The sequence below is a fragment of the Pipistrellus hanaki genome (assembly GCF_964339955.1).
Source record: "Pipistrellus hanaki genome assembly, chromosome: 12".
Classification (NCBI taxonomy): Eukaryota; Metazoa; Chordata; class Mammalia; order Chiroptera; family Vespertilionidae; genus Pipistrellus; species Pipistrellus hanaki.
In genome coordinates this window covers 48,210,872-48,236,511 of record NC_140514.1, presented here as the reverse complement: position 1 = coordinate 48,236,511, position 25,640 = coordinate 48,210,872, and the positions used below count along the sequence as shown (strand labels likewise).

Below are 25,640 nucleotides of genomic sequence, written 5' to 3'. Positions count from 1 at the left end.
TATAAGAAATCCTCAAAAAGATTAATAAGTAACTTCAAGTAATCTTCAAAAAGACAACTGCCCAGAAAACAAATCTTCCTTTGGTGTGAGAGATTTCCTTTAGCGCAGTTTTTCAAATGAAACTTAAATTCTATACTCTCACCACAAGAAATTATATTTCTCAGACTCATAAAGAGCCTATAATCTTGCCTCTAAGCCATGAGGGACACACACGGAAGCTTCAGATCAGGGCAAGTGTTTCAGAAAGGGCAATCTGGTCTCTGCACACAAGAGAAGATGGACAGGAAAACCAATAAAGGTGGCTCCTGACATAGAGATCTGGGGGAGAGGTGAATGGGTGTGGGACAGGGAAGCAAGGAAAATGGAAAGAAAGATGGCAGCTTGAGACTTTTTTTTTTTTTTTTTTAAAGCATAGGATTTTTGTGACGAGGTAAAAATGATAAAAGTTTGTAGTTTGGAGTCGAGAGGATTAAAGAAATTGGGCAGTTGAAAGGGACAGTTTAATCAGTAAAAAAAATTCAGTTTTAGAATTTTTAGGACAACCATGCTGAAATAGCACACAACAGGACTGTTTCTTTGGGAACTATGCCACGGATAAAAGACAGAGGATGAAGAATGAATTTCTGAGGAGACAAAGGAGTTCTTTTTTGTTTGTTTAAAATTTGTTGTTAATCCTCACCTGAGAATATTTGTCCATTGATTTTTAGAGACTGGAAAGGAGGGGAGAGACAGAGAAAGAAACATTGATGAGACACATCAATTGGTTGCTTCCCACATATGACCTGACCAGGGCTAGGGATTGAGCTGGCAACTGAGCTATGTACCCTTGACCAGAATCAAACCTGGGACCCTTCAGTCTGAGGGCTGATGCTCTATCCACTGACTCAAATCGGGTGACAAAGGTTCTTGACATCAGGACACTTTGTCAAAGAAACCAAAAGAGGTGAATTTCTATTTGGATGGTCAACAGTGTCCAATTCTATCAAGATCAAGACTAAGTTTTGAGAACAAGCCATTGGATTTGATTATCTGAAACTATGGAACAACATTTAGTAGAAAGACAGGGACCAAAGTGGACTTGTAAAGGTTATGAAGAGAGTAAATGACAAAGTAATGGAAGCAACACTTAATAAAGAAGTTGAAGAGCAGACTGAATAACAAATAGGATGGGTGGACGGTGGGGGTATTGTATAAGCATGAAGGTTGGAGAAAAGTTTTAGTGTAGACAGGCAGAAATAGAAAACGGAGGAGGAAAGGCAGGGACAGGGGAGGCAGAAAAGGGAATACAGTAACCATGGTCTTAGGGAATGCTAGGGGAGCCTGATAGAAGAGTCCTCAGGTTGGAGGAAAGTATAAGACTGGTGCACAAGTAAAGAAATGATGACAAGAAGAACAATCATTCATTCTTGATCTCCACAAACAGGTTCTGCAATGAATAAAAAATCTCAACTCAAAGCCATGAACTGTTGGTTCTAAGCAAGGTGGATGGTAATATGACAAACACGTGGTCCCCTCTTTAGACTTACTTCTTCAATAGCATAGAATTCGTCATATTCCCCTCACTTCCAACATTCTTTGTATTTCTTGAGATCAGATACTCTATTTCAGTTTTCCCTTTGCAGAAACAATTCTTTAGGCTCTCTGTAACAGGCCAACATGACTAGATCTACATAAAACTTCAAACAGTGTGACCTAAGACACTACCCTCAGTTACCCCACAGGAACTCTGAATTTCTTAAATTTTAGTAACCCCTCCCATGAGATAGAATAATTTTTACTAACTACCCTCACTTAGCATTTTATATTAGACTAGAGGCCTGGTGCCCAAAATTCATGCACTGGAGGCAGGGACCCCTCAGCCTGGTTGGCACCCTCTCCCAGTCCGGGACCTCTCACTCCTTACCACTCAGTTTGCTGCTTCTTAGTGCTGCCATGGAGGTGGGAGAGGCTCCCACCGCCACCACTGTGCTCGCCATCTGTGAACCTGGCTTCTGGCTGGACGGTGCTCCCTCTGTGGGAGTGCACAGACCAGGGGACAGCTCCTGCTTTGAGCGTCTGCCCCCTGGTGGTCAGTGTACATCATAGTGACCGGTCGTTCTGGTCATTCCACTGTAATGGTCGTTTAGGCTTTTATTATATAGATGAGAGGACCATTATTAAGGTTAAGGTAAAGAGCCTGTTTCTAAATGTGTCTTTTTTGTCTGTTTTAGGCAACAAAGGCAAAATAGAGTTTGTGGGGAACCTATTTCATAAAAGTTCTTTGAAAAAAATGCAGACTCAAACCAAAACCCTCCTATTTGTTTTCCTGCACATGAACTTACTCTATTTCAAAAAGTTCCTGTTATGGTTATAAGAAAAAAACAGTGTTTCAATAATCACTTTTATTTCTAAAAATCTGCAATGGGAACAGTGGCTTTACAGCTCTAACTCCCAGAAGCCCCAAGTTCAGTTTTATACTCAGTATCAACCAAATGGAAGCTGATTCACTTTGTCTTACATAATAGGAAAATGTGCTGGACAGGTTGAGCCTGCAGGCAGCAAAGCATTTTTTAAAGCTATTGTTTTGGTTTGCTGCGGAAGCATTTGAAAAGAATTATGTGTTTAATGTAGCTCTTTGCCAACAGCATTCACCTTGTAGATCTCTTGTAGGGCACATCCCCCCAAAGAAAGAGGCCCTGGTGGAAAGTATCTCAAGCAGCTGTTTTCTCTTAGGTCTGCAAAAATAAATAGTGGAGAGTGCAATGCTACTTTCTAGGGGTAATTTCACTTCAGAGCCGAGGCCCAAGGTGCCCAGGGCAGCCAGCAGCACTAGCCTGCCAAGGGCTGGGACCTCCATTTACCAAAACTGGGTTCCCACCTGCTCGCTCCTTCTACTCATACTCAGAGGGGGAAAGGATGGAAGACACCTGTGTAAATAACGGGAACAAAGGAGTACAGGGTCACTAAAGTGCAGGTGCAAAAACCAAAGCCATGCTCCCCACCCCCGATCTCTGCCAGCCCGGATTTGCCACCAAACCCTAGAGGGTATTTCTTAGTTCACAGTACTTTTATCTTCATTTATCTTGAGTTAGAAACAAATCAGCAGGGAGGATGAGGTTCTCAAAAACAGAAAGATCAAATCTGAAATGAGAGTAATAAAATGCATTGGTGACGTTCACTTCTTCCAGAGGAATATCTTACTGCTATGATTCTGGAGGTAAAAAGGATCTTAATAAGAGGTGCAGCTCAAAGAAAAAAAAAAATCCAGAATTAGGACAAACTGACCCCCCACCATACAAACAGTAATTGATAAAATAAAAGCACATAAAATTATTTTAAAAATTCAGTTTGAAATAAAACATACACTAGATGCACAGCCAGCATGGGCATTGACCTATGAACCAGGAGGTCATGGTTCAATTCCCAGCCAGGGCACATGCCTGGGTTGTGGGCTCCATCCCCAGCGGGGGGCATGCAGGAGGCAGCAGATCAATGATTCTCTCTCATCACTGATGTTTCTCTCTCTCTCTCTCCCCCTCTCCTTTCTTCTCTGAAATCAATAAAAATATATTTTAAAAAAACAATAACAGCTAAAAAAAACACCCATACACTAGACAGATCCACACTTAGTGGAAGGAATATGGGAAGCTTGGCTTCTGCTTTGTACCATTCTATATTCTGAATTGTTTACATGTGCATTTTTTAAATCAGAAAAAGGTGATAATGAACAGGGATGACAATCCTTAAAATCAATTATCTGGAGAGGTACTTGGCCAGGGTTATACTGTGAAGCTGATCTACTGGGCCAGTCAGCAAGATGTTTTGAGCTGAGTGCCTATTCGGTAGCTGGTATGAGCTGTACATATGAACTGTGTTCCCTGTAGGAGTCTGGGAACAACTCCCAGGTGGGCCGCCAGCAACTCTCCACCCACGCCCTTGCTGAGCTGGACGGGTGCAGGCTGGCAACAAGGATGTGAGAGTATACTGAGCTCAGCCTTTGGGGAGAACCTTACCCAGCTCCTGCTGCTGCGGGGTGAAAGGAGGGCTTCGCTTTCTGGCAGAGGAATGGGTTGGCTGCATTTAGGAAATCTAGTCAACAATGTTTAGCAGGGCTCATCTGGGAAGCTGGAGGCCTATGTTTCTGAACTTGTTTATTTCTAGGGAGTGCAATCTAGAGCTTTGCTCCCTAACATGTGGTTCCAGCAGCATTTGACATCATCTAGGAACCTCCTAGAAATGTAGAAGCACAGGCTCCCCACCACAGCCAGTGAATCAGATTTTGCTTTCTATCACAATGCCTATGAAAATCTGAGAAGTGCTGGTGTAGCACAAAAAGCACAGATGGATGCCTCAGGCGTTCCCAGCAGGTCTTGATGTTGTCATGTGCTTGAGGTGAGAATTTAAGTGGGGGGCAGGGTGAGAGGATCATGACTTCTGGGCCTGAGTTTATTCATCTGTCAGGGGAGGGAGCTGTTGTAGCATACTTAAAGGTCTCTTCAGCTCTAACATATACATGATGTCTCTTCTTAGTGATCTGAAAAGGGCAGGGGTGATGGTGGCAGCACCCCTAGAACCAGCTGCTGCATCTGAGCCAAAGGCAAGCCCACCGCTGTGCCCCGCTGAGACTGCATAGCCCTCCCATGAACCTGGGTTTTCCCTCCTTACCTTCTGGTCCAAAAGCTGGTAGTCACTGGCCTTTGGTCGCCGAGTAGGTTTGGTTTTTTTTCCTTCCAGGGCAAAAGCAATAATCTGGGGGAAGGAAAAAGAAAATGATTAACAACTGACTCTATAATGATATTTCAGTTTCTGAAATCAGAAATAATCACCAGGTAGGACATTTGTTCATAACCCTGACAGTAAAAAGAGCAGTACACCCATAAGGATACCTATCTATATATATAAAACCCTAATATGCAAATAGACCAAATGCGGAACAACCAAATAACCAAACAACCGGTCACCATGATGTGTGCTGACCACCAGGGGCCTGCGCAGAACATGGCAGGCATCAGCCACAGCAGGATGGTGGAGCAGGTGAGCGGAGGTGTCAGACCAAGGTGGGGGCACTGGTTGCTGTCATCAGGGCGAGCCTCTGTGGTTACTGAAAATTCTTTGCTCCTGCACACCATAATCCCACCTGGCGCTCACACCTGCTGCCGGTGCCGGCCCAGCTAACATCTGCAGCTGGCACCGGAGCCACTGCTCACACCCACTGTCAGCGCATGGCATCAGTCCCAATAGCTCAGGAGCAGAAGGTGGAGAAGCCCCTGGGGCGGTCGGGGCCAACAGCCACTGCTTGCACCCGCTGCTGGCACTGGCCCCAATGGCTCTGTGCCTTCAGCAGGTGCAAGTGGGGCTGGCGCCATCAGCACATGCGAGCGGCAGGAGCAGGGCTGCCCGCAGACAGGGGATGGGAGGGAGAGGGAGGCGGGCCATGATGGAAGGGTCAGGAGGAGGGCCGTGGAAGATGGACCGAGACCTGCCTCTGGGCCCTCGCATTCAAGGTGCATGAATTCGTGCACTGGGTCCTAGTTTAAATTGTAACAATTTTAAGAACAGGGCTTAGTTCCATTACAATCATGTATACTGCTAAATCAGCAATGACAGAGGAAGGAAAGCTGTTCTGGGTTCTAGTTTGTGGGAGTCTGCTAATTTACTCAAGAATAGTCAAAGATCTGACAACTCATCCCTGAAGAGCTGTAGGCTAAAACACTTTTTTTTTTTTTTTTAAATAAAACAAACCATAAGCAATTATTCTTTTCTGCAAATGCTCTCTTTCATTCCACACTTCGCTTCATCTTAACTTTACAATCATTTCATGCCTAAGGTTACTCTCCATGATGTTGGATGTAGAATAAGGCATGCATTATTTTAACTAAATGAGTCCCTCATTTCTTGTAGCCACAGGCCTTATGGCTATCATGAATTGAACTCTCCAATTTTGACCAGGCTACAGAAACTAATAAATTGTTAAGAGTTCAATAAGAAATGCAATTACTGCCCTTGCCGGTTTGGCTCAGTGAATAGAGTGTCAATCTGTGGACTAAAAGGTCCCAGGTTTGGTTCCGGTCAAGGGCATGTACCTTGGTTGTGGGCACATCCCCAGTAGGAGGTGTGCAGGAGTCAGCTGACCAATGTTTCTCTCTCATCAATGTTTCTAGCTCTCTATCCCTCTCCCTTCCTCTCTGGGGGAGAAAAAAAAAAAATCAGTAAAATGTATTTTTAAAAAATGAAATGCAATTATTTAGTCATTGGAGTGATTGCTAAGTGACACAGATTCTACTTCACACCAACCCTCAAATAAAAGGTGAGTATATCTATGCCAATTTCTGTTCTTTCTTCTAATCAGAAATTCAACTGACTACAAAGATAATCCCTGGGCTCTCTTGCTGTTGATGTCAAAGATTATGTAACCATTCTTTTTGCCACTGTAGGGCCAACTGTGTTTGTAAGACAAAAACTTAGCAAAGGAAGCTAGAAAGGATGTACTGAAAGTAGAAACAGGAAGGTAAGAGCTCTAACTACTTACCAACTGCCAGGTCCTCAGGTCCTCTGAGGCTGTGAAGGATCTAAGTTCAAGATGACAAGAGACCCCAAAGCAGGTCAGACAGTGATAACATCCACACTTGGCACCTCAGACAGCAGCAGAGAGCACTCAGAGGGAGCAGCCATGAAAACAAATGATTTATAAAACAAGAGTAGAGCCCTAGCAGGTTCGGGGGAAAACACCTGGCATGTGATAAAATACCCAGTGCTCACAGGCAGCTAAGCGATGAATACTGGCCTGTACACCAAGCTTTCAGGGTGAAAGACATCCCATTCCTCTTAAGATAACTGTTGACTTACCTTCCGCTTGTTGTGATAGGCAATATAAAGAACAGCAACGAGAATGGCTGCAGTCACCAGATATGCAAAGAAGTGACTGCTCTCCGCACTTCCAAGATTGTCCTTATAAAGGTCATCCTTCTTCCTGTTTTTGGAATCCCAAAGGGTCCCTTCAAGGTTCTCTCCAGAGGCAGGACCCGGCACTTCCTTCTCTTCTTTGGGGTGAGAACCCCCTTCAAGTTCAGAGCTGTCTTTTGCGGACTGCTGCTCCCAATCTGACTTGCCAGAACTGTCTTCCGTGGGCATGTGCTCCTTATCCGACTTGTCAGGACTGTCTTCCGTGGGCATGTGCTCCTTATCCATCTTGTCAGGCCTTTTTTCCGTGGAGTGTTGGTCCTTATCTGACTTGTCAGGCCTTTTTTCCGTGGAGTGTTGGTCCTTATCTGACTGGTCAGGACTGTTTTCTGTGGAGTGGTGGTCCTTATCTGACATGTCAGGACTGTTTTCCGTGGAGTGGTGGTCATTATCTGACATGTCAGGACTGTTTTCCGTGGAGTGGTGGTCATTATCTGTCTTGTTAGAACTGTTTTCCATGGACTGGTGCTCCTCATTCAACTCGCTAGGCCTTTCTGTGGACTGGTGGTCATCATCTGACCGGCTGGAGTTGTCTCCTGTGGACTGTGGCGGTGGGTCTGACGGAGCAGAGTTGACATCCATGTGCTGTATCAGAGCCTGTGAACCATTCTGAGGCAGGAGGCTGGGGGTGGTCTTGTTGGAGACTGTTTCTTCAGTCTTTGCCATCTCAGCAGGTGACGGAAGAGAAGTGCGCTTGTCTTCTGAAAGAGAGAAATCAGTTGGCCCTCAAGAGAGGCAGGCCGTGGCCACCCGAGTGGATCAGTGATTGAGCGTGAACCTATGACCCAGGCAGTCAGGGGTCTATTCCCGGTCAGAGATCATGTCTGGTTTCGGCTTGATCCCCAGCAAGGGGTGTGCAGGAGATAGCCGATCAATGATTCTCTCACAATTGATGTTTTTCTCTCTCTCTCTCCCTTCTTTCCTCTCTGAAATCAACGAAAAGAAAGAAAGAAAGAAAGAAAGAAAGAGAGAAAGAAAGAAAGAAAGAGAGAAAGAAAGAAAGAGGGGGGGAAAAGAAAAGGAAAGGAAAGGAAAAGAAAGGAAAGACAAGACAAGAAAGAAGAAAAGAGAAAAGAAAGAGAGAAGAGAGGAGAAGAGAAGAGAAGAGGCAGGCTGAGATAAAGGATTAAGGATCCTTCAGAGCTGGAAGAGACTAGGGCAAACGGCAAACGGCGGCGGCGGTGGCGGGGTGATGGTGAGGGGAGGGGTGAGTCGGGCAGGGACGAAGCAAGCTCAGCAGGCAACCGGCCACGGTGAGGGTGATGGGGCTGGGGGGCGAGAGTAGGATTTCCTTGGGGGCAGGGGTCTTACCCGCCGCGGCAACCACCACCAGGACCAACGCAACCAGGAACCGCATCCTGCAGACTGTACTTCCGTCGTCTACTGCTCTCGCGAGATCGCGCACGGACGCCGTCCTCGTAGCCCCGCCCCTTCCTGCGCGCGTCTCCCGCCGCGCCGCCGCAGAGGGCGGGCCAGGGGAGAGGTCGGGAGGTGTGGCGCTTCCTCCCCGCCGGGCAGCTCTTCTCATTGGCGGCACCCCGCGGTCCGGTTGCGTTCACCTTTACCTGATCTCTTTGCTCCGTAGCATCCGCCATCCCCCATCTCTCCCCGTTTCCTTCTTTCCCATCGAGCTTCCGAGACGATACAGGCTCAGCAGGAGCCCCCCGGCCTGAGGACCGTCCCGCGGGAATGACGCCGCCGGGGCCGGGCGCCTCCCCGCCCCATCCTCCCGTCGCCTTGGTAACGTCTCCCTTTCTCCCACCCAAGCAGAGCCATCCCGTCACCTGGGCCTCCCAGCTCCCCTTGGTCCCCGCACCAGGAAACTGCCCTCAGGTCGCCAGAGGCCTTTCCTAAAGTGCATCCTTTTCCTGACCACGAAAGCTATTCGTGTAAACTGTAGAAAATGTAGCGATCGTGTAGAAGTAGAAAGCAAAATCTTTGCCCCCACAATCCCGAGATTTCACTACGTTTTGTTTTGTTTTGTGTCTTGCAAACATTTAACATTTTTTTGATTAGGTAATACATTCTAATGACATAAAAAAAATCAAAATGGGATTTCAAAAAATAGCATACGTTAGAAAACTACCCCTCCACAGGGTACCACTTAAATTAGTTTATTGTTTCCATTTTGTGTGTGTGTTTTGTTATTTTTTTGAAAGTTGTATCTCGTCTTTTTTTTAAAAATATATTTTATTGATTTTTTTTTTTTTTTTTTTTTTTTTACAGAGAGGAAGGAAGAGGGCTAGAGAGCTAGAAACATCGAGAGAGAAATGTCAGTCAGCTGCCTCCTGCACACTACCTACTGGGGATGTGCCCGCAACCAGGGTACATGCTGTTGATTGCTATGACCTGATCCCCCCCAACTGCCCTTCCCTGCAGGCCTGGCCAAAGCTCTATCCACTGAGCCAAACCGGTTGGGGCTTGTGTGTGTGTTTTTAAAAAAACGTAAATACAGCCCTAGCTGGTTTCCCTCAGTGGATAGAACGTCCGCCTGCAGACTGAAGGGTTACCTGTTCCCTTCAGGTCAAGGGCATGTACCTTGGTTTCGGGAGTGATCCCCAGTAAGGGGCGTGCGGAGGCAACTGATCATTGTTTCAGTATTTCCAACTCTATCCCTCTTCCTTCCTCTCTGTAAAAATAAATAAATAAAAAATGTATTTTTAAAAAAACACATAAATACAAATGTACTTATTTTCCCCTTCTTAAATGTAATTTCTTGGTCTTTTTTCTATGCATATTCATTTTCTCCCAAATTATAATCATTGGGTAGTGTTGTACCCCACTATTTATAATAACTGTTACGTTTATACATTACTTGCTTGAAATCATTTTATGCACATTGGCTAGGCTAGGTGCTTTGTAGACAGGCAGTGATTTTAAAAAAAATGACAGACCCCAACTTAATGGAACATGAAATCTAGAGGTCTCACGAATATTAATCAGATACTTACACAAATGAGTGTGTGCTCAAAGAAATAAAGTACAGAAACCGAACTCTGTCGAGAAAGACCTTTGAGTTGAGGACCAAAGTGTGCGGGTGTTTTCCAGGTGAGGTAGAGGGAGGAGGAGGCTGAGTGTACAGCGTGTGCCGAGGCCTGCGGACTGGTGAGAAGCTGGTGTTTTGTGTAAATCTAAAGATGAGGATAGGACTGTCAGCTAACAACAAAAGGAATGGCAGGGGAGAGTCCGGTTAAAGAGTCAATGACCTGGGAGCTGTCCAGAACATAAATCTTTATGGGACACAAAAGTGCATCAGAAAATATGCTAGTTAACTCAGACTGCAGTATAACCCCACCGGAAGGGACTGCTGCTGCCAGGGCAATAACGCTCCTCTGTAGTCTGCCGAGTACAATATTTGGGTTACATTGCATGAAGTTTTAGTTCATTGAAATTCTGTACATGGCATAAGTATAGTTTGTTGTTTAAAAACACCTTAATATTGTAGCTGGGACCGGTTTGGCTCAATGGATGGAATGTCGGCTTGGGGACTGAAGGGTCCCGGGTTTGATCCAGGTCAAAGGCATGTGCCTTGGTTGCGGGCAGATCCCCAGTGGGGGGTGTGCAAGAGGCAGCTGATCGATGACTCTCTCTCATTGATGTTTCTAACTCTCTATCTATCCCTTCCTCTCTGTACAAAATCAATAAAATATATTTTTAAAAAAACACAACACAAAACAAAAAACACTGTAATAGTGCTTCTCAACATTTCTCTGTTGTAGGAAAATTTCTCTTATATACATCCTCATTACTGAGGAGAGAATGAGGATCAGAGAGAAGCAAAAATCTGTTACTGAATTATTTCAGAACCCTGACTCTGCTTTGGCAAGAAAGGGAATTGGCAAATGAATTTGTATCTAAAAGAAAATTCTCTCCAGCTCCTATATATATATATTGGGCTAATATTAAAGAATAGTTGTTTAGTAGGGGTATGTTCAGGGAAAGGAAAGGCAAATTATTATTTTTTTAATTTTATTGATTATGGTATCACATAATTGTTTTCATCCCCTCCCCACATATGCCCCCATCCCTCTGTTGTCCATGGCCAATGGCTAGGCCCATATGCATGCACACAAGTCCTTTGGTTGATCTCTCCCTCTTACCCCCACCCTCCCCTATTTTCCCTCTGAGGTTTGAGAGGAAAGGCAAATTATTAAGCCTCATCATATGTCCACATTACTAGGCAGAAAGGAAAGAAGGGTCCAAATCCTACAGATTGTGAGCCATGCCCAGGTTGTACATTTTATCTTAATAGTAATGAGAAGCCATCAAAGAGGTTTAAATAGGAAAAAGATATAATCCTAGGTGGAAATTAAAAAAAAAAATTCTCACCCAAAGATATGTTTTTATTAATTTTAGAGAGACTGGAAGGGAAGGAGGAAGAGAGAGAGGGAGGGAAAGAGAGAGAGAGAGAGAGACATCTGAAACCTAGGTTATATGCCCTGACTGGGAATTAAACCTGCAACCCCTTGGTGTATGGGGCAACTGGTCGATGTAGCTCTCTCATCGATGTTTTTAGCTCTCTATCCCTCTCCTTTCCTCTCTGTGAAAAATCAATAAAATATATTTAAAAACAAAAAAACAAGACAGATATGACTGGCAGAACAAGGTACAAGAGTTGAAGGGCTGGGATCTAGGGGACAGGAGAGCAGTTGACTTTGGGTTGAACAGGGGTTGACCTTGTGGCCTAGGGTAGGGCAGAATGTTGAGTGGATGGATATTTAGGTTGGGATATGGGAGATCAAAATAGAACATTTCAACTGGCCTCCATGTAATCTAACTTTATTTTTAAAATATATGCTTGTTGATTTCAGAGAAAAAGGGAGCGATACAAACATCAGTAAGAATCTTTGATCTGGCTGCCTCCTGCACACCCCTAACTGGGGATAGAGCCACAACTTGAGTATGCGCCCTGACTGGAACAGAACTTGGACCTTCTGGTTCATAAGTCAATGCTCAACCACTGAGCCACATTGGCCGGGCTGGTTTGTTTTGATTTTGCTCTTGTAAACAATGCTACGCAAACACTTGTTTTTCATGTCTTCTGGTGTGCTGACGCATGCGAGTTTCTCCCGAGTATACATGCTGTGCTTCCTCGGCATCTTTCTCCATACGCCTCTCACCTCACCGTGTTCTTGTAGTTTTTTCTGCAACACAGGATATTGCCCGTGGCCGCCCTCCTCCAGACCCGATGGAAGCTCCTAAAAGAAGTATTTTTCATTTGTGAATAGTTGTTCTTGGCTACAGCATAGGTGATCCACAAGAGAATCCATGGTATGTTGCAAAATATGCATTACTATTTAGGTGAAATAAGCCAGACACAAAAGGACAAATATTATATGAATCTATTTATTAAACTGGTAATTCTAAGTCCTTATCTTGCTTCAACTCTGTGCTGTACCTAGAATAGGCAAATCTATAATTTAAAATGTAGCCTAAAAGTTCTTGAGATCTGGCGGGGCCGGGGGGGAGAAGGGAGTGGGGAGTTACTACGTAGTGGGTACAGAGTTGCTGTTTGCGAGATGAAATAGTTCTGGAAGTCAATAGAGATTATGGTTTCATGGTGTTATAAATGTATAATACTTAATACCATTAAATTGTCCACTTAAAAAGTTAAAATAGTGAATTTTATGTGTGTTTTATCACAATTTTTAAAAAAGCTATATATCCAAGAAGAGTAAAAAAACCTGGCAAGTACTCATAAAAAGGAGAAGGAAGACTAAATTATTTTACCAAGGCTCAAAATAAAAAGAAATTCTGATTCATGCAGAAATATGGGTGAACTTTGAAAACATTATGCCAAGTTATATAAAACAGGCACAAAAGGACAAATGTTTTTATTCCAATTATATGAAATATTCAGAGTAGGCAGATTCATGAAACAGAAAGTATATTAGAGGTACCAGGGGCTGGGGGGAGGAAGAATGAGTTGGGGTGATAAAAAGTTTCAGTGTTTATGGTGATGGTTGCACATTTTCAGTATAATTAATGCTCCTGAACTATATACTTAAAATGGCAAATTTTGTTACATATAACTACCATAATTTAAAAAAATGAAGTACTGCCAAAACCAGTTTGGCTCAGTAGATAAGAGTGTTGGCCTGCAGACTGGAAGGTCTCAGGTTCGATTCCGGTCAAGGGCATGTACCTTGGTTGCAGGCATATCCCCAGTAGGGGGTGTGCAGGAGGCAGCTGAATCAATGTTTCTCTCTCATTGACATTTCTAACTCTCTATCCCTGTCCCTTCCTCTATAAAAATAAATAAATAAATAAAATCAATAAAATATATTTTAAAAAATTAAAAAATGAAGTACTGATACATACTACACAAAATGGGTGAACATGAAATATTCTGACTCAGTGAGAACCACCTATTATATTATTCTACTTAATGAAATGTCTGTATTAGCCAAATCCAGTGACAAGAAGTAGATCAGTGGTTGTTTGGGGCTGCAGGAAACAGAGGGTGAAGTACACAGGGTATGGATGGGTTCTGTGTGTTTTTTGAGGTGATACAAATGTTGGGGACAATTTTGGTGCACTGGGTCCTGAATATCTCAATAAAGCTGTTACAGAAAAATTAATTGCAGGGCTAGGTACCATGCAAAGCAGACAAAAGATGCCTCTCATGTCTTGGCAGTTAAAAGGCAAAGGGAAGGGAGGGTTCCTTCCTTTGGACCAGTTAGTGATACTGACTGGTTGAATGTACATTCGAGGCTGGGCTGGATGTGTCTGATTGTGTCCTTTACATCCCTCTCCAAAGCGCTCATCCCCTTAGCGTGTCCGAAAAACTAGCACAGGGCTTGGTGTGAAGAAGGGGACTGGATTCAACAAAAGGATTGACACCCAAAAGGTCTTGCAACTGCAATTTTATTTTCTTTTGTGAAAATAAACAGCTTATTGGGAGTTCAAATTGCTCCAAAAACCCCATAAAAACAAAAAGAAATACACACAGAAGCATGTGAGGTGACGGGGAGGGAGGGTGTTCAGAACTTTGGCAGACGGCTGGACCGAGCCTCGGAGCAGGTCCCGTCTGCGGCTCTGGGACCGTGAGGGGAGATCTCGACTGGTAAAGGGCGGAGCACGGACATCGTCCCTAAGGAAGTGGCAGGCACCTTGAGTCCCTTTGTGTGCAGGGAAGAACCATTTCGGAGGAGACCGTTCCCCTCGAAGGCTGGAGGCTGGAGGGTGGGGCCCGTGGGGGAAGGGGTGCCGGTGGAGACAAACCAGGCAGTGTCTTCTCACAGGGTGACAGCCTTACCCCGGGCGGAGGACGAAAGGACGGGAACCCAGGGAGCTGAGCAAAGAACTGGGGCGAGATCCAAAGAAACGCCCAGGAATGGGATCTAGACGAGGAAGCAATGGTGGCCACGCAGCGCCGTGCGGGCTGGGCCCAGAGGGAGGTGAGAGGAGGGGGGAGGCGCATCTCAGAGGTAGAGAGAGGAGGGCCTTTGCCCAGGTCCATCCACCACTGCACGTACGGGAAGAATGACACACTACTTTTCAGTTCTTTCTTTCAAAGGTTTTTTTTTTTGTTTTTTTTTTGTGGGTTTTGTTTGTTTTTTAAAAAAGCCTTAAGGTCAGCTACTGGTTACATCTACAAAATGTAAAGTGCTGCTGTTTACCAGTCACTTTACAGAACAGTCCAGGGTGGTCAAATATTGACCAATAAAGTTTCCTTTTATTTTATTTTTTCCTTCCTCTTCTGAATCGTTACTACTTGATGTGTCACTTGACAGCCCGCGTAGGTCACAGGGCAGCTTAGTGGGCAGACTTGGTGACCAAGGAGAGGGGCTGGGCCTGGAGCACGGGGAGGGCCTGGTGCGCATGGAGCGTGGCCGGGAAGGAAGGGGGGGAAGTCAGCAGAGCCGTGGGCACGGACCCGAGGGGCAGAGGCCGGGAGAGGAGCGGGGGCTGGCTGCCCATCTGGCCCGGGGACGTGGCCGCAGCCTTCGCTGACAGGAAGGCAGCCGAGTGAAGAGCCAGCTGGGCCCGGGCTTCCGGCTTGGTGGTGAGGGAGAGGGGCTGGGCTTGCTCCGAGTGGGTGGCAGCAGGGGCGGCCGGGGAGGCCAGGGCTGCGGAGGGGGTGGCCGGGGAGTCGAGCATGCTGCCGTGGGAAGAGGCAGGGCTGTCACAGGGCTTCTCGGGGGGCAGGTACTGCACACACGGCTTCTTGCTTTTGGAGGCCAGAGCACCTGGGGAGGAACACAGGGAGAAATGAGCAGCCAGTAGCTCTGGCGAGGCAGAGGCTGCAGAAGAGGCCTGGCTGTGCACAGCATCTCTGGAAACACGGGAATCCCTCCTGGGAGGGAACCGAGGACCTGGACCGCATCCAAAGCTTTAAGAGGAGGGAGCTGCATTCAGGGACACCGAGAACAGAGAGAAGAGGCAACGCCAGTGACCACCACCAGTTCAGGGTCTTACGGGAGGGAAGACAGCTCCATCTACCGCACCATTGTCTTTCCTGCCCACAGCTCATCGCTTGGGGGAGGATCTTTAGTTTATGGTGCTATCGGCAGTACTGTGCCACCTGCTAAGCAGCGTGGCATGCAGTGGGTTTTTGCAGCATATGCATAATTTATGTATGTGTGCTCATATGTAGATGAATGGAAGGAAGGGAGGGAGGGAGGGAGGGAAGGAGGGAGGGGCACTTAGATGGTGGTGGCTTTTTATACCCATCCTGTAGTGAGCATGAGATGAGAGGCGTGACTAAGTGCCTGTCACAGTGTGAACATCAGGGCCAGGTGTGATTCTGGTGCACACATTTTTTGGGCACAAGGTGGCCCCTGAACTTGAGCCAACTATTTCTGCTGGTGTTCGACCAACCAGACTCTGGCAGCAAAGCTGATTCTGCTGGGTCCACGGAAAGCCCCTATTCTCCTCCTTTCGGAGGGGATTTCCACCGCATTCCGTTTTTATCTCACGCACTGACTTCAGGACCCAACCCTCCAATAAGACGCAACTGCAGCGCATTCCAAAGCGCCCAGGGTTCAAAGGGAGAGTGTGCTGGGATCCACTCCCTGAACTCCGCCGGCTCTGCGCCGGCCACGTCTCACACGAGGACAGTGGCAATGCCCGCGGAGCACAGGAGGCGGGCCGGGGCAGGCAGCTCTCCCCAGCACGGCCGCCCGCCGTGTCCCCCGGGCAGTGCCATGCGCAGGCGGGGCAGCGGGGGCGGCGGGAGGCAAAGCTAGGCGGCAGCGGCTCCCTGAGACTCACCCTCTGCCTCGTGGACTTGCTGCTGGGACTGTGTCTGCGACAGCTGCTTTTCTCTCTTCCTCTTCTTTTTCTTACCCTAGAAAACACGGCCGAAGGAAGAGGCCACAGAGAGAACACCTGGCTTTTCAGGGGGGGGCCCGGATAAGAAGGGGGGCCACTCACCCCCGCCCCCGAAGTCTCAGAAGTGTGTTGTCCTGAGTGCCCGCCCCACCGATTCCTGCCCTCCAGCTGGGGGGGGGGGGGGGGGGGCATCTTTGGAAAGGCCCCGCCCCATTGCTGCACTTCAGGCTTGTCTTTCTGTTTCTCTCCCTAGAGCAGTGTTCTCGACCTTCTGGAGGGGTCCTAGGTCCCATTGAAAAAAATCTAATCCAGCTACGAACCCTCTGAGCAGAAGAAAGCAAAAAACATACACATCAAAACCTGCCTAGTTTCAGGGACGTAGTCGTGCTGGCTGAGGTCACAAGCTGGCCACTCCGCCCCAGGCCAGGAACCCCTGGCCACATTCCTCAGGTGACCAGACGTCCCGATTTTCAACAATTTGTCCCGCGTCCCGTGGCGTTTTAAAAAAGTCCCAATTCTTGGAAAGAAAATCGGGACTTTTTTAAAAAAACGCCTCGGGATGTAGGACAAATTATTGAAAATCGGGACTGTCCTGCCAAAAGCAGGACACCTGGTCACCTTACACATTCCGCCGCCAGCGCCAGCCCTGAAGTATCGAGTCGAAGGCCGAGTCCCATCCAGCGGGAGGGGCCCAGGTTTAAGTCTGCTGTCAGGGCACCAGAACCGTGTCCTTGTGGACCCGCCTCTCTTATTTCTAGAGAAATCCAGGCACCTCTGGCCCCAGGAGTCCCGCCCGCGTCGCTGACTCCCCTCCCCCTCCAGAGCCGTGCTGCTCGGGCCTTACGTAGTTGTCCCGGGCCGACCAGGTCGGGTAGAGCTGCGAGTGCAGCTGCCGCTCCTTCCGGGCCAGCTCGTAGTACTTGGCCTGCTCTTCCCGGGACAGGTTGTGCCACTGCGGGAGGGAGGGAGAGGGTCAGAGAGGGTCAGAGATGGAGCTCGGGCCGCGGGGACGCGGCCACAGCCTGGCGGGCGGCCGTCTCACCTTTCTCCCCAGGATCTGATTGATGGCGGCACTCTCCTTCAGGGTGCACTCGGCCACCACCTTGGCCCGCATCTCCTTCATGTATAACATGAAGGCGTTGAGAGGCTTCTTCACGTGGGGCTTCTTCTCTTCCTCCTTCTTCACCGTGACCGGCGATTTCCTGGGGAGTGGGTGCGCAGGAGTCAGCCGGCATCCCGCTCCCCACCCCCGGCCTCCCGCTGGCACTATGAGCCACTGCTCTGGGGAGGGGAGCTGCTCAATGAGCATCCCAGCGGCCGGGGCTGCTCTCAGCACCTGGTCCCCTCCCACTAGGTGATCCAACCCAACCCTCTGGATCACCCAGGCCACACCCGATGGAGGAGAATCCCCTGATGGAGGAGCGGGGGGCTGGGCTGTACTGGCTGCAGGTGGTAGATGAAGGGGCTGGGCACCCTGGGCAGAAACAGGGTGGGCTCTCCTGGGCCGCGAGGCACTGACTGGCATCCTGCCCTTCACAGCCCTGGCACGGGTCTCGGCGCTGTCACAGCCCTGTGACCTGAGAAAAGCCTCCTTTCTGGGCCTCACGTTTTCACGGGCGTTATCAGGGAAGGGAAGCTAAAGGCTTTTTCCGATCGTCTTGCAGCCTCTAATTCCTGACTGTAAAACTTATTTATTTTTTATCCTCACCCGAGGACATTTTTTCCATTGGTCTTTGGAGAGTGGAAGGGAGGGACAAGAAGGGGAGGGAGGGAGGGAGGGAGGGAGGGAGGGAGGGAGGGAGAAAGAGAGAGAGAGAGAGATCAACTAGTTGCCTCCTGCACATGCCTGGACTAGGGCTGGCATTGAACCTGGGACCCTTTGGGCCGAGGGCTAATGCTTTGCAACTGGCCAGAACTGTAAAATCTTTATTTACTTTTTTAAAAAATATATTTTTATTTACTTCAGAGAGGAAGGAAGAGGGAGAGATAGAAACATGAATGATCTAAAAAAATCACTGATCTGCTGCTGCTTCCTGCACGCCCCCTACTGGGGATCCAGCCTGCAGCCTGGGCCTGGGCCCTGACCGGGCATCGAACCATGACCTCCTGGTTCATAGGTCGACGCTCATCCTCTGAGCCACGCCCGGTCGGGCTGTAAAACCTTGTTTAGTGAGGAAGGATGCGGAGTGTCTCAGAGCCAAAGGGAACAGTCTCCGGGGGAGGGGACTGGGCTGGGGAGGCCACTGGGCTGCCCGCTCCGTGCCACCAGGAGGGAGAAAGAAATTCATGTGCAGCTCAGAGGCTGGCGACCGGCCTCGGCCGCTGTGACTCACGCGCTCACGGCTGGGCTCAGGCTGGGGGGCGCCGGCTCCTGCTTGACGATGGGGGAGACGATGGCGGGGTGGGGAATCCCTGAGGTGGGCAGACCAGGATGGGCCGGAGCCACCATGTGCGGGGAGAACCGGCTGGAAACCAGGCTGTGGAGCAGGTGGAGAGGACGAAAGAGGGATTCAGGCCGGGGGCTTGTCCGCAGTGGGTGTGGCTGGCCCTGCCCTCAGGCAGAGGCAGGTCAGCACCTCTGCGGTGGCCACCCCCTACAAAAGCACAGGGTTCCTATTTCCCGTGTGGAGGTGGGGAGGAGGAAAACCAGGGTGTACGACGGGAAAATACGGGCGTATGTGGGTTGCATTTCCTTTGTCACTGTGGGTACCCCGGTCAGGCCGAGCTGGCCCTGCACATAGCTCTCCTTTCCCTCTGCCCTCCCCTGGCATCCCTGAGGGGAAACCGACCTTCCTCCACCTCTGGCGTCAGTGTGAACTGAGTTGTATACCTACGATGCGTGTACTACCCTGTTTCCCCGAAAATAAGACAGTGTCTTATATTTTTTTTTTTCTCCCAAAGTTGTGCTAGGTCTTATTTTCAGGGGATGCCTTATCTTTCCATGTGCTAGGTCTTATTTTCGGGGAAACACGGGTATTACGCTTGTTCTACTTCAATAAGAAGTGGGTTACACAATCGTCCCCATGATTCAGGCTGATGAAGGGTTTTCACCAGAAGTGGGCTCACAGAGCTTTCAGACTCAAAGGCAAGGCAGGCAATGCAAGAAAGTAAAGCCGGCCAGACCCAATCTGGGAAAACTCTGAAACCCCTCAGCAGCGTTCTGAGTGTGTCCGGACCAGACACACCAGGAACTGGAGTAGAAAAACAAAAAAAACACCACAAAGCCCGGTGTGCGGGAGGGCGGGACCAGGGGGCTGAGTGGCAGAGCTTGGAAGAGGGGACCTGTGGGTGTGGGGGTCCTTCTCCCCACGGGGCGGGGCCTCATTGGGGAGGTGGGAGAAAAGTGGGCCCGGGCCGCCTCGGTTGCTGCCAAAAGAAAGCTGCTTCGTGGGTGGAAATGGCAAGGACACGCGCAGACGGCCATTCCCCGCGCGGCCACTGGGGCTCACAGCCCGCCCCGGACTCACCTGGACATGGAGGCGTTCATGGCGAGGGCAGGGTAGGGGTGCCGGAAGCCACCAGGAGGAAGGGAGTACATCGGCTGTCCTTGCCTGCAGGGGCCAGGAGCAAGGAAACCTGGTCAGCATACTGGCTAACGCAGGGACACTCAGGGTGGGAAGGAAGGATGAGGAAGAAAGGGCAGGAAGTAGGAGAAAGGCCTGGGAGGAAGCTGGGGGAGGGAGTCTGAGCTCGGGGCTTTGGTGAGAGGGGCCCCCGTGGGTGGGGCAGCTGGAGATGCAGAGCAGAGCTCAGCCTAAGGATGGGACGGGGTAAGAGGGGCTCCAGGTTCCTTACTGTGGGACGAGCCAGCCGAGGGGGTGGGGGATTTGTCCGACGGCTCCGGGAGACAGCGGGTAATACGGAGACAGCTCCGACGGGTGAGGCGGCCGGGGGATTCCTGCTTCCAAAGAGAGAGGTGTCAGACGGTTCCCTGGCCCTACTGGGCCACCTGGAAAAACCCCGGGTCCCCACGGGTTCTGGAGCTTGGCAGCCTCTTTCTCTCGAATCCCTGCCCTCTGTCACCTCCCAGCCCCACGGGCCCGCTGGCCACGGACATTCATGGAGGCAGGACTAGAGCAGCCTCTCCGGCTACGTGGATACCCTTCCTGTGGGCAGGATGAACCCCCAGCTGCCGGGACAGGGGCTAGTGGCCAAGACAGAGACAAGAAAGTCTGGCCCCGCAGACCCCGGTGCCCCCCGTCCTCAGCTGCCTGCTTCTCTAGGAAACCTGCCTCGTCTACGGAGAAACGAACTCTGGACCCCACGTCCACAGGCGTCCTCCTTATCCGCCACTTGTCTAGCTATTTCTCTAACGCGGGACCCTTAAGTACTCTGAGCCACGGTAACCGGGGATTTTATTAAGACTGTGGCTCCCTGGGATAGATAGGTCTGGTGAACAAGCTAAAACAAAACAACAACAAAAAACAAAACAAAAAAAAAGTCAGTTCAGCCCTGCTGCCTGATGGCCTGGCGGGACGTGGGTACTCCATTTGAAACATTGGGTTTAGGGTTGAAGTCTCGTTCAGGGAGGCACAGCTGGCACTGGGCTAGACTTCAAAGTTAAAAAAAAAAAAAAAATAAAAAGAGAGAGAGATCCTTTCCCCCCTGCCAGATCACTCCACTCCCAAGTGCTGAGATTCTAAAGTAACAGACACAGAGACGGAGACACACCACCTGCTCGCTGCGCGCCATCTCCCTTAACTCCCTTTCACCCCGGCGCTAAGCCTGTGGCACGGAAGGCACAGACAAGGTGCAGGTGGGGAAACTGAAGAGGCTAAAGCCAGTGGCCGCGGCTGCAGACAGCCGAGCACTCGGTCTGGACCCAGGTCCAGGGGGTGCCCGCGGAGCAGCCTGCCCCGCCCGCGCCCCCGGAGCTCTGCTCGGGGTGCAGCCCCCCCGCAGCGCGGACTCACCTGTCTTTGGGTCGATCTCCGGGGAGAGGTGTGTGGGCGGGGAGCCCGGGGGAAAGTGGTCGCTGCTGTAGGTGATGAGGGGCGTCAACGGGTGCATGTGGTGCGGGTGCTGAACGACAGGAACTTTGTTCGACTGAAAGACACGGAGAGAAAGGCTAGGGACAGCTGCCGAGGAGATGGAGAGGGAAATCAGCGGACAGTCCCCGAGGCGAGGAAGGGCCAGGCATTTTCCTTGCACCGTCCCATTCGGTCCCACATGGCCCTCGAGCGAAGGGAGCGGGCCACACGGCAGGAAGGGACCAGCAGGAGCAGCAGGGACCAGGCCCACCCTCCAACAAACCCTCTTCCAAACACACGTGTGTGCAACGTATGTTCAGCTCACATAACCGGTGCAGCTTTCAGATGCGCAGACACAGCCCCGTGTGAGGACGGTGCACCTCTCCCAGCCTCACTTCACTCTGCCGACCTAGTCACCTCGCCGTTTCACTGCAAACACTAGCTAATGTACAGAGTACCATTATTTCATATAATTATTAACAAAGAAAAAACCCGTGCATATCAACATATCCTGATTTCAGAAATGTTAAAATGGGAAAACCATGTGTCCTAGTATTGGTAAAATGAACTAATTTTTAAATGCCTTACAGTAACTTAACAATAGGATCTTCCTTATACAAGCACAGAGCGAGGCATACTGTCTAGGCCTTATTATAACCTGGCCAAGCAGCGATGGTCATTGCCATCGAAGACACCGAGCTCAGAAAGGTCAGGCGACTCAGCTGGCAAGTGGCAGGACTGGACCCATAACTCCCCTTCCTCTGTGCTACTGGCCTCCCCAAGAACCTGGTCAAACATCTCAGTCAGAGAGAAAGGATAGACATACCTTTTATTTTAGGTAAATTTTAAAAAATATATATATTTATTTCAGGGAGAAAGGGAAATATAGAAACATCAATGATGATAGTCATTGATCATTTGCCTCCTGCACACCCCTTCCTGGGGCTCGAGCCTGCAACCTGGGCATGTGCCTTTGACCGGAATTGAACTGGAGACTCTTCAGTCTGCGGGCTGATGCTCTACCCACTGAACAAAACCAGGTAGGGCTTTTTAGATAAATTTTTAAAATAAGGTGACAGACTTGCAAGTAGATTTTTGTGTGGCAAAGAGATTTGTAAAAAGGATGGCGATTTGGAGGCAGCCCCAGGGCTGGAACGCCAAACAGCCGTCTTACAGTTTGAACTTTTCATGCCATAGATGCTACAAGCCCCTTTCCCCTTTCATACGATGCCCATTTGGTATGCCTAACGAAAACTCCAGCCTGTGCATCTCCCAGTGTCTGTGTGCTGACGGCAGTCGTGTTCCATGTTCAGTAGGCTAAGCAGAGATGGAAGCGGAGTACTGGAGCAGGATGGGAATCCAGGGCTCCAGCTCCCAGGCCATTCTGAACCACAACCACTAGGTGGCGCTGGCTGGACCCTGCAGGTACCTGACCATGAACAAACTTCCTATCACCTGGCCACAGCGGGCTCATAATTACAGAATGATTACAATAAAAATAAACAAACCCCATGATGAAAAAAAAAAAAAAAAAGACTAAATATTAAGTACACCAAGATGTAAACAGTAGCTATGTTTGAGAGAGCGCCGAATCCTAACCACTAGACCACCAGGGAACCTAGTAGCTATGTTTGAGTGGTGGAACGATGGGTGATTTTGTTTTTTCCTTTCTGTATTGAAACTACTGGTATGCTATAAAGCATCAGGAAAGACAATCACACCAGCCCAACCCAGTCACTGTTATCATTGTGGTACGTTATGTCTCCACTCATTAAGACTCTGTGCATGTTTTGTTTCTAAATTTTATATGTATAAAGAGAAACATCGATGTGAGAGAGAAACAGCGATGCGAGAGAGAAATAGCAACAGGCTCTCTCCTGCATGTACCCTGACCAGGGATCAAACCCGCAATCCGGGAGGCAACCCTTCAGTGCATGGGACTACGTTCAACCAACTGAGCCACCCATGAGCGCATGTTTTTTATTTACATCATTTAAAATATATATATTTTATTGATTTTTTACAGAGAGGAAGAGAGAAACATCGATGAGAGAGAAACATCGATCAGCTGCCTCTTGCACACCCCCTACTGGGGATGTGCCCGCAACCAAGGTACATGCCCTTGACCGGAATTGAACCTGGGACCTTTCAGTCCAGACGCTCTATCCACTGAGCCAAACCAGTTTTGGCTACATAATTTTTTTAAAAAAAGGTTTTTTTCAGCGTTACTAAGGTTTAACTGACAAATAAAATTGTAATATCTTTAAAGTGTACAATGTGATGATTTGACATATATATCCACTTAAAAATACCTAATGGTATTATGAAATCTCGACTGCCCATGTGCTGTTGAATGGACTCAGCAGGAGTGGCACGGTTAAGTAAAGGCAGGAAAATGTGAGTTACATTTGGAAATGTAGGTACAGTAGCTTAATTTAGACGCCATTATATCATTGGTTCCCAGTAGGTGGCAGCATTGTTCAGAGCAAGGAAGGCAAGGTTTCAGATGTAGTCCATGGGCTAGTAAGCAAGAGGGCTCCTTGGGGCTGACTCAGGAAGGCTAACCCTAACCATCCCAATAAAAGTATTGCTTTTTCTCAGGCCCAGAGTAGAAATGCTGGAACACTCCACCCCTCTCCACTTCGCAGCCGATAGCCCAGTAAAAACAATCACATAAGTGCCTGGCTGGCATGGCTCAATGGCTATTGACCTATGAACCAGGAGATTATGGTTTAACTAGAGGCCTGGTGCACGAAACCTGTGCATGGGTAAGGCCCCTAGGCCTGCCCGATGATCAGGACTAACCAGGTTCCTTACCTTCCCGCCTCCTCCTTCCTTTGCTTCCTCAATGACTCCACCACGCCACTGGTTGCCTGCCATTTTCAACGCTACCCCCTGGTGGTCAGCACAAGTCATAGCGAGCAATCGAACGCCCAATCTCCTGGTTGAGCTCCCAAGGGGACACTTTGCATATTAACCTTTTATATATATAGATTCCTGGTCAGGGCACATGCCCAGGTTATGGGCTCAGTCCCCAGTGGAGGGTGTGCAGGAGGCTGCTGATCGGTGATTCTCTCTCTGACAGATTGATGCTCTGTCTCCCTCTATGAAATCAATAAAAATATACTTTTTTTTTTTTAAATATATATTTTATTGATTTTGTACAGAGAGGAAGGGAGAGAGATAGAGAGTTAGAAACATCGATGAGAGAGAGTCATTGATCAGCTGCCTCTTGCACTCCCCCTACTGGGGATATGCCCGCAACCAAGTACATGCCCCTGACCGGAATCGAACCCGGGACCCTTCAGTCCCCAAGCCGACGCTCTATCCATTGAGCCAAACCGGTCTTGGCCAATAAAAATATACTTTAAGAAAACAATCACATAAGCAAAGGCACACGTGTTCACCCAGCAAGGCAGCCAAAACCAGAGTTCCTCACAGAAGAGCATCTCAGAGCTTCCTTGGACCTAAATCTTTCTGTCTAGGCAAGCACACCCCGCTCCTCCCTGGATCAGGTGTCGCACACGGACTCCGTCTGCTTCCAGAGTTGCTCCAAGCCAAAGCCTTCAAACCCCTGCTCCCCAGGAGTGTTCTAGCCAAACACACACAGCCTGACCCTGACCGCAAGGACACACCAGACAAACCCAAACAGAGGGTCCTTCTCAGAAAGTGTCAGTCAGGTCAGGAAAGACAGAGGCTAAGGAACGCACTAAAGCAAAGGAGACTGAAGAGGCACAACAATGAAATTCGACATGTGGTCACGGACTGAACTCCAGGAAGTAACCACGTGGCTATAACAAATAATGACTGGGACATTTACCAAAGCTGGGATGTATTGTATACTGTGTTAGGTAATAATATGGAATGCCAATTTCTTGATTTTGATAACTGTGCTGTGGTTGCTGTGCACTCACAGGAAATAAATCTAAAGTGTTCAGGGCTAACGGGGCACAATGTCTCCAACTTACTCTCAAGTTGTTTTTAAAAAAATCCGTGTGTGGCTGGGCCGGTGTGGCTCAGTGATTGACATGCCCAGGTTCTGGGCTTGATCCCCAATGGCAGGCGTGCAGGAGGCAGCCAATCAGTGGTTCTCTCTCATCATTGTTGTTTCTCTCTCTCCCTTCCTCTCTGAAATCTATTTAAAAAAAAATACATATATATAAAAACACCCATGTGTGAGAGAAAAAGGCAAAGCATAGGGCAAAACTTTTGAATCTGAATAAGATGCATATGGGAGTTCCTTGTATTATTCTTACAATTTCCCCAGATGTTTAAATTTGTTCCCAAATAAAAAAAAATAATACTGCCCTGGCTGGTGTGGCTCGGTTGGTTGGGCATCATCTCAAGCAACGAGGGGTCTTGGGTTCGATTTCTGGTCAAGGTACATACCCACGTTGCAGGTTCAATCCCTGGTTGGGGTCTGTACAGGAGGCAGCTGATTTATTTTATATATAT

At 48.7% G+C, this 25,640-nt stretch overlaps 3 protein-coding genes across 3 annotated transcripts in view; 1 reads left to right on the top strand and 2 right to left on the bottom strand.

Annotated features, from left to right (window-relative positions):
• The window catches only part of CAPG (capping actin protein, gelsolin like), a 119,960-nt gene that overhangs the window by 54,346 nt on the left and 39,974 nt on the right, over nucleotides 1–25,640 (top strand). The gene's annotated exons all lie outside the window — the stretch shown is intronic.
• TGOLN2 (trans-golgi network protein 2) lies at nucleotides 1,521–8,356 on the bottom strand. The gene is made up of 4 exons (XM_084900147.1): nucleotides 8,251–8,356; nucleotides 6,826–7,640; nucleotides 4,645–4,728; nucleotides 1,521–3,120 (listed from the first exon to the last, which is right to left on the bottom strand). Exons 1-4 carry the CDS (start codon nucleotides 8,294–8,296, stop codon nucleotides 3,115–3,117), a joined length of 951 nt encoding a protein of 316 aa, XP_084756273.1. The 5' UTR covers nucleotides 8,297–8,356; the 3' UTR covers nucleotides 1,521–3,114.
• The window catches only part of TCF7L1 (transcription factor 7 like 1), a 161,869-nt gene continuing 150,019 nt past the window's right edge, over nucleotides 13,791–25,640 (bottom strand). Inside the window, exons 5-12 of the mRNA XM_084900233.1 lie at nucleotides 21,129–21,261; nucleotides 20,011–20,113; nucleotides 19,683–19,766; nucleotides 18,549–18,692; nucleotides 17,258–17,417; nucleotides 17,060–17,167; nucleotides 16,156–16,231; nucleotides 13,791–15,131 (exon numbers count right to left, since the gene is read on the bottom strand). Coding sequence (XP_084756359.1) covers nucleotides 14,698–15,131; nucleotides 16,156–16,231; nucleotides 17,060–17,167; nucleotides 17,258–17,417; nucleotides 18,549–18,692; nucleotides 19,683–19,766; nucleotides 20,011–20,113; nucleotides 21,129–21,261 — 1,242 coding nt within the window. The 3' untranslated portion in view covers nucleotides 13,791–14,697. The remainder of the gene's footprint in view (nucleotides 15,132–16,155; nucleotides 16,232–17,059; nucleotides 17,168–17,257; nucleotides 17,418–18,548; nucleotides 18,693–19,682; nucleotides 19,767–20,010; nucleotides 20,114–21,128; nucleotides 21,262–25,640) is intronic.

Excerpts from the sequence above, each read along its gene's own strand:
- TGOLN2 (XM_084900147.1), bottom strand. The coding sequence starts at position 8,296 with ATGCGGTTCCTGGTTGCGTTGGTCCTGGTGGTGGTTGCCGCGGCGG. Across the intron at positions 7,641-8,250 it reads GGTGGTGGTTGCCGCGGCGG|AAGACAAGCGCACTTCTCTT; the intron begins GTAAGACCCCTG and ends TCTCTCTTTCAG. Across the intron at positions 4,729-6,825 it reads CCTATCACAACAAGCGGAAG|ATTATTGCTTTTGCCCTGGA; the intron begins GTAAGTCAACAG and ends TCCTTCCCCCAG.